At 40.4% G+C, this 10773-nt stretch overlaps 1 protein-coding gene across 1 annotated transcript; it reads right to left on the reverse strand.

Annotated features, from left to right (window-relative positions):
- Positions 1 to 728: 728 nt before the first annotated feature.
- On the reverse strand, positions 729 to 9844 carry LOC131226872 (putative disease resistance protein RGA3). The gene is made up of 2 exons (XM_058222583.1): positions 9523 to 9844; positions 729 to 3593 (listed from the first exon to the last, which is right to left on the reverse strand). Exon 2 carries the CDS (start codon positions 3579 to 3581, stop codon positions 729 to 731), a length of 2853 nt encoding a protein of 950 aa, XP_058078566.1. The 5' UTR covers positions 3582 to 3593; positions 9523 to 9844.
- Between the last annotated feature and the right edge of the window lie 929 nt (positions 9845 to 10773).

Genomic DNA, 10773 nt, shown 5'->3' on the forward strand with positions numbered 1-10773 from the left:
ATAGGTTTGAGTGAGAAGTGCGATACTTACGAAGGGAGGGAATAGGAATGAAGGAAGGAAGGAAGGAAGGAGAGCGTTGATGCTATCTCCTCTTCAACCCCAACAGACGACCACACCCTTTGCCTCCTCCCGGGGATTCGGATTTGGGATATCCAATCTGGATATTTAGGATGTGTTCTATGTAGTGCCAATCCTCGCCTTTCTCCTTCTCGCATCGCTTCTCTAACTGGGGACAGCCTTTGATTTGTAGAGTTTGGAGGTTTGTTAGGAGTTGCAACCCGGATGGCAAACACCCCAATTTATCACAATCTTCAATGTGCAAATATTGAAGCGAGGAGAGGTTTCCTATCCACTCCGGCAGAGCCGTTAGACTTTCCAAACCCCAGATACTTAGCTCTTGCAGTGTTGTGACATGTTTTAGCCCTTCCGGCAAACATGTCAACTTATCACAGTCCCAGATTCTAAGTTGTCGAAGGGACATTAGGTGTTGCATATCCTCTGGTAAAGAAGCCAGCTCCGGACATTTATTAATGTACAAGGATTGTAAGGCAGTGAGGTGTTGCAGGCCCCCCATCAAACTCGTTAGGCTTTTACAATACTCAGTGGTAAGATGTTTAAGAGAGCTCAAGCCTTGAAGTCTCAAGGACGTTAGACCATTGCACCTAGTAATATATAGTTTCTGGAGAGAGGTGAGGTTTTGTAACTCCTCCGGCAATGATACCAGCTCATCACAGTATACAACAGACAGACTCTAGAGCAGCAAGGTTTCCAAGCTCCCCCGACAGAGACTCAAGCTTTGCGCAAGCCCAAATGTTTAGGGTCAAGAGACGGGTATGATTTGGGAACAACCCACCCAAACACGACCTTAGCTCCTTGAAATCTACAATCTTCAAGTAGGAAAGCGAGGTTAGGTTTGCCACTGAACCTAACAACATCTCGTTACTATCATTCAACGTCAATATTTTCAGAGACTGAAGGCATGGAAGTGTTGTTAACTTTGGGCATCTGACGACAAATAATCGGTCAAGGCATGGGAGTACTTCTCTTCCGTTGAATCCTGACCACTCCTCTAAATTAGGCATTTCTTCCAACGTGAGTTTTTCCAGTGACGGGAATCCCTCTGCAACATTGTCACCATAGAAATGGTTGCCAATAGATTTCACAGCATGCATTCCCTGTATCACAAGAACCTTAAGCAATGGTAATTGGCCAAGCTGGGGGAGCTGTTCGCATCTTCTGCAATTGATCAGTGAGATTTCAACCAGATTGGAAGAAGTCATCCAATGCGGAAATCTGACACCCACGTACCCTTTGACCTCCAACCTTTTGAGATTCGAATGTGGTCGGAGACCTTCAAAGGTTTCCTCAACATTTCCTGTCAACTTAAGATCAATATCCTGACCCCATGAACCCCATGAAAAGCATAACTTATGAAGGTTTGGCTTCTCCTTCAAGTTTGCTTCCTGTGCATCTGCTCTACTCATCACGTTCTCGAGGTTTCGAATAATCAAGCTTCCTCGAAGGTTTAGGTCTTGCAGCTCTTTTATACCACATCCTCTATCCTGACCAATGATGAATATTGACAAGGTCTGAATGAACTTTAATTCTCCCATATTAGCAGGCATATGGGTCAAGTTATCATATTCATTGATTTCAAGATGTCTTAAGCTAGTCATATTGCTCATGTCCCTGGGTAACTCTGCAAGTTCATACAACCCCAATAGTCTCAAGGTTTGCAGATGATGAAGGGTGCTGATGGATTCAGGAAGGGATTTTATATCAGTATCAGACAGGTCGACGTATCTTAAGTGTTTCAACTTGCCGATTGAAACCAACAACTCCTTAGTAACACTGGATCTGCTTAAATCTAACACGCATAAGCACATAAAATGTACAAAATGATCACGAGGGATGCTGAAACTTCTTCCTTCAAGCAGAAGCAGTGTTCGCAAATGGTTTACTTTCCTTAAGGCCCTGGGGAATGTTCGGACCTTCCTGCTATACCCACACTCCAAGGACAAACGGCGAGATATGTTATGGATGCTCTCTGCATTCTCAACCTGCAGAATCGAGCATTCAGTCCCTGCAACAAAACATGCAAGATCATGCATTAGGTCATGCATCTTGCACCATACTATATTCCCATCGTCATCTTTCTCAACATCCTGAAAGAAGGACCGCCATAATAGATTATTGAAATACTCTCCACCGATGTTTTCCATGTGGTTACTTCTGACTGATGATTGAATGAAACCTTCGGCCATCCAAAGTTGGATCAGTTTCTCCTTTTCGATTCTATAATCTTTTGGAAATAATGAGCAGTATGCAAAGCATTGCTTCAAATGTGATGGCAGATGATAATAACTCAACCTTAGGGCAGGTAAAATGTGATTCTCTTCTTCAGGTAGATTCCAAATCTCACTTTCTTTGACAAACAACCACTGGCTTTCCTCTGTTTTATGGTACATCAAGCTTCCGAGTGACTTCGCCGCCAAAGGAACACCCTTGCACTTCTTCACAATTTCCTTTCCGAGTATTACAAGGTTCGGACGTTCTTGTCTTTCATGCCCAAACGCCCGTTGCCTGAACAGAGACCAACAATCATCATCTGATAATGTTTGCAAATGGTGTGAAGGGAGAGTGCCCATGATTGAAGCAACTTTTTCACTACGGGTAGTAACTATGATTTTACTACCCCTGGCACCTCTGACAGATTTTTTCAGTGAATTCCACTTCTCAGGAGTTTCCTCCCACACATCATCCAACACGAGTAAAAACTTCTTCCCACTTAGCTTTTCTTGGAGGCTATGCTGCAGTGAATCCATGCCTTCAAGATCACATTTGCTACCATTTGCTGATTCAATGATTAATTTTATTACCCTCATCACATTGAAATTGTCCGACACACAAACCCATATTCTTAGCTCAAAATGCTTGGTTACCCTCTCATCATTGTAAGCGAATTGAGCAAGTGTGGTCTTCCCAAGGCCCCCCATACCGACTATGGGGATGATCGAGACATCTTCTTGAGTACTAAAATCAATCAACGACTCTACGATTTTCTTCTTATCTTCATCTCTGCCAAAAACTTCCGACTCAATCAAAGAGTCTGTTTGCAGTCTCTCTTCAATATTGAATGGAAGATCTACAACTCTGTCACTCAAATGGAACTTCCTCTCCTCTGCAATCTCATATAATCTCTCCCCAATCTCCTTTATCCTACTCCCCATCCTCAGGCGAAATACAAGTGAGTTCGGAAAAGAAAAGAAGTTGCGCACCCTATTCATTGTATCAGACTGAGTCCTCACTTTCTGCCGAAAAACTTCTGTTACAAACTCATCTATCAAATCATCTGCATCATAGGCCACACCCTTAAGCTTCCTTAGCCAATCCCTCAGCGCCTCGCTCTGCACTTGCTGCTTGTCTGCGTCTTGAAGTACCGCTTGGATCGTTGACAACGTGCTCTCCAGCTTCCCCAACTCTTTCTTGACACCCCATGCTGTTTCAAACTGTTGCAGAAGTAGAGAATTCAAATTCCCCATCATTGTCTGAACAAGAGCGGAGAGAAATACTTCTGCCATCTTTTCTTGGTACTGTAGAAATGCCAAAGAATTGAAATTGGTGATAAATGTGGAAGGGAAGATAATCAAACTGTGGACCTATATACTATTTTCCATCAAGTGGGAGAAAAATGAATAAAAAGAGAGATAAAGAAAGAACATGGAAAGCACCAAGATACCAATGTTGTTGCTTTAATAATATCAATGCGATGAGCCAATTTCCTTGAGAAAGCAGATACTTTTAATTGATCATATTTCAATAGCAAAAGGAAGCTCTCCGGCTAGAATACCTCAAGTTGTGTTCACTGCAATCTCCACCATAGATATGTATGGTGACCGTGATTGTAACTGGTCACTTGAAGGGAGCCATTTGTTTTGTTTTGTTTTGTTTTGTTTTGTTTTTTTTTTTTTGTCATGGGTTTAGTGATGTGATACAATTTGAGGTACAACCATAGACATGTATGCTTCATCTCATGTGCCCTGTCAATCATGGGCCACAGCCCAAAAGCCTCTATGATCAAACAATCACAACAATCCCATCTACAGCCTCTCTTTAACATAAATGGGTAATCATATTCCTTTTTTTCTAATGGAGAACCATGGACAACTGATCAGATGGTTAGAAACATCAAGTACCCAGTACAGAAACAATGGTATGCAGAAGCTTGAAATAAGTTAAAAGGTGATCCAGACAGCCATCAAGCCTGCATGGCCCATCACAATTTAGAGATGAAAATATCTTTCTAGCTGGATGGCGTCACTCCTCTGACTCCTGGAATTTTCAACATCACTGTGACAACTAGTGCAATTTTTTTGCTCTCTGACTCCTAGATGCATTGCTTAAATTCTAAGGTTTAAAATACAGATGTATAAAAGGAACAAATGATCTCTTTGGGCAGGGAATCATCCGGCACAATCAGGACCAATTCAGGTGGGCCCGTGTCTAAAAATCTGTTCATGCCGAGCAGCTAATGACCTTGCAAGTGACGAAGGAATTCCATGTTTGATTCAAAGAAATCCTTCTCAGAAGAAGACTGGTTATGAGAAGAGATTGGTCAACCTTGACATAGATTTTAGATATTTTTGCATTCAGCCACCTCCCTTTTGGGCCATAATCCCAAAATGGCCCAATTTTAGACTCTTTCTGAAAAAACAGCTGCCTTTTCCATATTTGACAATTGACTAACAGAACGCTGCTTGTCCAAATAGAAAATCGGATCCCCCGGCCCCCATTTTCTTCAGCTCATTAAACTCATATTTTCCACTGTGATAGAAATCCATCCCGTGCACTAGTTTTTCCAACTTATTTTAGTTGGTGGGCCCAACATGATGAAGATCCAAAATTAAAATGGGCTACATGTCTTTAAACAGTGGTATTGAACACCCAATGTTATAATGGAGGAGTTTCAAAATTTCATGTAGTCCACCGTGATGTTTTTGAGAAATCCCACCTATTTTCCATTTTTGTTAGCTTATTTTAGAGGGTGGGCTCAAATATGAGGCAACCCAACACTCAAGTGGACTGCTCGACTCAAAACAATGGTATTTAACAACTATTTAGAGGAGCTCCAAAAACTCATGTGGCCAGCATAATGTTTTAAAGAAATCTAGCCCATCTAACAATTTCACCAGCTCATTGGGGGGTGGCCCCAAATATGAGGCATATCCAACACTCAACAGCTACATGACTTGAAACAATGGTATTGGACTCCTACTATTGAAATTACACCGGAGCACCTTTGAAACATAAATGCGTCACCCTGATGGGACTCAGGTTGGGTGCTACCCCTACCAGGACCTAGTTAGAGAGAGATGGTCCTGATAGGGGCTTTATAAGGCCCACTGTAATATATCTGTTTTATCTACGCTTTCCATCCATTTTGACTGATCATTTTAGAGTATGAGCGCAAAAAGGAGGCAGTTCGAAGGCTCAAGTGAAACACACTACATGAAGCAATGGGGATTCAACACCTATTGTTGAAAACTTGTTGGGGACTAAAAAAGTTTTGTATCAAACTAATATTTATGTTTTCCCTTCATCTAGGTCTATGTGACCTTATGAATATATTGGATGGCAAATAAACATCACGGTAGGTGTCATTGTTACCATTACTTCCTGTAGTGTGGTCCACTTGAGCATTTGATTTGCATCCTTTTTGGGATCTTGCCCTAAAATGATCCGGCAAAATGGATCAAAGACATGGATAACCCATACTTCAAGGTGGGCTCCATAGAGCTCCCAAGAGGACTGTCCATCTCTAGCTAGGTCCTAGTGGGCGTCGCACCCAATCTGCATTTACTTTGATGTTTTGAGAAATACACCTTCTTGGCCATTTTTGTCTGCTCGTTTTAGGTAGTGGGCCCAGTTATGAGGCCCAATAATCTTTTGAAATATCCATCCCGCCAATCATTTCTCCATATGATTTCCGGGGGGTGGGAATGACCTTATGGCCGGTATGGATGTCATATAAACAACATGGTGGGCCCTGGGAAATTTTCAATTGTGGCCATTCAATCTCCACTGTTGCCTTCAATGTGGCCCACCAAAGATTTGGATCTGCTTCATTTTTTGGCCCACCCACTAACATGAGTTGTTAAAAAATGGATGCCTGGGTTGAATTTCTCAAAATGTATCATCGTGAGCCCTACCTTCATCATGGGGTAAGGCGACTTAGATGGCATATAAATATCACAATACGTTTCAACACTCGGCATTGCGCTCCTTATTATTTCATCCTATGTGGCTCACGGAGTTTTGGATTTGCCTCATTTTTGGGCCACCCCTTATTATGAGCGAGAAAAACAGATGGATGGGGTGATATCTCAAAAACATCATTGTGGGTCCTAGGTAGGTTTCAACGTTGGGCCTCATTATCCCCACTTTTTTCATTGGTGTGGTTGACCTGAGCTTTGGATCAGCTTTATTTTTGGGCTCATGCCCTAAAATGAGCTGGTAAAACAGATGGACTGTATGGATAAAACACATACATCATATGGCCCATAGATTTGTGGCACAGTACTATGTAATCCAGTTAGCATTCAATGCATGATGCATGCATTAATAATGAGTTTCAATTGAATGGAAGCCCTTGAAACGCTCAGGCCCACCATGATGTTTAAGACTATTTTATCTCATTCTGCATTGTCATTTTAGGGGGTGGGCCAAAAAATGAGGCGGATCCAAAACTGAAGTATGCCACAAGGCAGGAAGGTGCCAACACTAACTGTTCATAGAAGTTTTGGATCAGGATAGTATTTTTGCGTTTTCCATTCATCCCTATGGGAATGATCTTATGACCATTTTGGATGGCATATAAACATCACAATAGACCCTTGGAAGGTTACAATGGTACATATTTTCCTCTTTACTATTGCCAGCATGTGGCCAACTTGAGTTTTGGATTTCCATCATTTTTAGGCTCACAAACTAGAATGATATGGTGAAATTGATGGGTGATACTGTGGATTTCTTACAAACAGTGGGCCTCACCTAGCTCGTGACTGCCGGGTATGGCCTCACTAATGAGGCTAGTGTGCACTGTTCGAAATGTTTTTAAATGAGAGACTAAATGTTAATGATGGAGATTTGACAGTGAAAACAGTAGATGGGTCTATAAAATATAGTTTAAAAATAGGAAGTTTTATTCTGTAGGACAAAATACAGCAACCATTAGAAAAATCCTTAAATTTTAAGAGGGCTATTAGCTCCCTTTTTCTTTTTCTTTTTTAAAAATGGACCTAATGTAGGATGAGGATCAAGCATATTCCTAATGCATATGGACCAGAAGAAGCCTAAGGAGAAATCAACAAAAATTCAGCATAATTGGACTAGTCGACCTTTGTGGTCGACATGTTGAAATTTCACCTGAAATTTCGAATTGCTTGTTGACTGATTTCTGTCAATTTAGAAAGGTTGAAATATTGTTCCACAAGTTGAAATATTATTTTAGATTGTTTGCTAGCTAATTTTTGCCAGTTTAGACAAGTTGACAGGTCTTGTCAATGGGTCGAAATCTAGTTCGATAGGTCGACAAATCGATTGATAGGTTAAAAATCACATATTTTTTTTTTATTTAAATCTGTGGACACGTTTTGGTTGTTTCGACCTGTCAACTTGGCAGGTCGACGATAGGCATGCAGGTAGCAAAAATTTATGTATTTTTCTAAAATTATTTTCTTATTTGATTAGGGATCTTTGATTACGATTTTAAGGTTCATTTAGAGTTATTTAAAGGTGTTAAAATCTTTTTTCTAAAATTATCTATCAATTAAAACATTTAAGAAATTCTATTTTTTCTCGTGGATTCAAGATTTTCTCTGGTAGATTCAAGGTATTTATCAATCGAGGAAGATGGTGATCAACCTCATCACATCCTCCCCGGCGTCAGAACCCTACCTTTATGTTTATCTATTGTTTGATAAAGGTACTCATAAAAATCAGCTTAAATTCCATATTCAATGGAGAATAACAGAGAATGTCAGATAGATTCTCCCATAGATTCTCCCATGAGTTTGTTTTTCCAGGTGAGCTGATGGGTGGTCTTGATCATCCGGCCATGCTCCCTTCATGAATGGGCTGAGCAAAAGGTGGCTAGCCATCAATTTCCATTAAGATAGTCAGTACTTTGATTTGCATCTCCACTTCTCTCTTTGGAGGATAGATTAGATTTTGTGACATGACAGTATATGCTCGCATGTGGCACGAACAAAGCTCTTTTAAAAGAACCTAGGGTAGCCATCAAGATCAATACTTCTACTTGTGACGCAGGGAGGGACGTGATGAGGTAGATCACCATCTTTCTCAGGGGGTATCTACTTCAAATCCACGGAGCTCTCTAAACTCCTCACAGAGCTTCCTCTAATCCATGAGGGGTAAAAGTAGAAATAATTTCTAATAAATTTGAAATAAATTGATTGATTAAAAAAAATGAAATTACAATCCTCTAAATAATAAACTCAAACTTAAGACGTAATTTTAGACTCAAAATCCAACTCAAACACCCTAAAAACGTGACTTACTATAAATAGTAAACTTACTATTTATAGACGGTCATGATTTCTACTAGACTTCATAATTTTCAGCCAAAGATAGTAAGTGTCCAATTTGGGCTAACCACGTTATTCCCTCAACTTTTCTAAGCTATTTTCATGTTGGGCCTGCCTCTTACAACTCAAAAGATCATTAGTTCTACTCTAGATAAAAATGACTATTTATGGTAAAAATCAAAATAAAAGGGACTTTTGACTGTTGATATGATGGAATCTCGCAAATCCGGCATGGGCTACTCGGTGTAGTGGGTTGGTTGGCTAAAGTAGCTTCTCCTATTCCAAAATCATATATGATATGTCAAAAAACTCATCTTGGGTTCGCGAGATACGACTGTTTTAAGGTTCTGACAGTCCGGATCACTTCTGCCTCGGATCAGGCCTTCTTTGGTCCATCTTTACCATGAAAGTATTTGTGACCTGTCCTACTCTTTACCATGAAAGTGTTTGTGATCCGTCCTACATCAATTTGCTATGACCGTGCTTGGATTTATGATTGAAATTAATTAAAATAATTTAAGATTGAATAAAGACTAGTGCCCGGTCACAATCATTTTCACCATTATAGGGATCAGAGGAATATGTACCAAATGACCCTAATGCCCTCTTATTGTGTAAGAGGACACTAGAAAAGAATCGGACCATCACGGTCCATGTATGACATCTAAATCGTCCAGAGGATGCTCCACCAAAAAAATTGGACATCGAGAATATTAGGCTAAACAGGCCACAACATAAGCCTCCAAATATTCATGGTTGACCACTTGATGGTTGGATTGGCATGATTTATAAGACATCTCATTTACTTAGTGGAGTGAACCAGTGTTGGTAGCAAAAACTCAGTATTTTTAAGTATCAAATTTTCAGGAATGGAGATAAGAACAGATAATCTAAAGATAGATGGTTAAGATCTTACCTTGGCACGATCACAATCCGCAAAAACAGATTTTTACGGCAAAGAGTTTGATGCCGATCTGATCCTCTAAACTAAGAAATATTTCACCAAATTATTTCACTTGAAAGAAGCCAAGATAGCCATGCCAAATAATGTATTAGGAGCAGAGAGTAAAAAAAACCATTCACACAAGTGGACCACAACACACTTATGATAATGGAGAAGAGGAAGAGGGAAGATGATGAAAATGGAGAAAGAATTCTCTCTGCTACCTTTCTCTCCACACAGGTAGTAATGACCAAAGGAAAGGACGGAAAGTAGTGAAAATGCAGAATGGAAAAATTATGAAATTGTGGTTTATGTGATATTTTCTATGAGTGGGAGAAAAAAGACTTAAAAGATAAGTAAAAAGAAAGCACATGGAAAGTGCCAAGAGCTGGGAGTGCTGATGCTTTTATGGTGGGCCACCTTCCTTAATAAAGTATTGACTGACCTCAAAGACACATCGAATTGTGTTCTTACAATCTACACTATGGACACGCATGGTGATGATATTGATTGCAATTGGTAACTTGATGATGGACCCATCTGGTTTGGTTTTTGAGCCATGGGTTTGGTGATGGGACAAAACTTGACAGACCACCATAGATATGTATGCTTCATCTCATGTGCCCTGGCCAAGATGGACCACAACACAAAATCCTAAATGATCAAACGATCCTAGCAATCTAACCTGCGGGGATTCGATGGGGCCCACCTGAGTTTTGAATGCGGCTGAAACTTGGTCTGACCCCTCATCCAAGTGGGACACATACAATGGATGGGCTGGATTTGTGAATCACATCTCAGTGGGCCCAATAAATGATTAGGAATGTTTTAATGGGAGGGTAAACCCTTTCAACTGTTGTATGTGGTGTGTCCCACCAAAGTTATGAATTGACTTTATTTTTAAGCCCGTGGCCCACCATGGAATGATGCATCTGGCTGATGGGGTAGATGTTCCACACACATCACGGTGGGCCCACACAGCTCAACCTCATAACCATCAGATTTTTAGGATCATTTTAGTAAATGGTCCCAAAAATTAAGCAAGTCAAAATCTCAGTTGGGCCACACCACAAGAAACAGTGTTTATTAAATGCCTACCGTTAAAAACTACCTAGGGCCTAATGTGTGTTTTTTTTCCATCTAACCTGTTTATAAGGTCTAACAGAAGGGAAAAGAATACGATCAACTTTATCGAAAACTTTTATAGCCCGCAATAATTTTTTA

Source organism: Magnolia sinica, chromosome 15, assembly GCF_029962835.1.
Source record: "Magnolia sinica isolate HGM2019 chromosome 15, MsV1, whole genome shotgun sequence".
Lineage (NCBI taxonomy): Eukaryota > Viridiplantae > Streptophyta > Magnoliopsida > Magnoliales > Magnoliaceae > Magnolia > Magnolia sinica.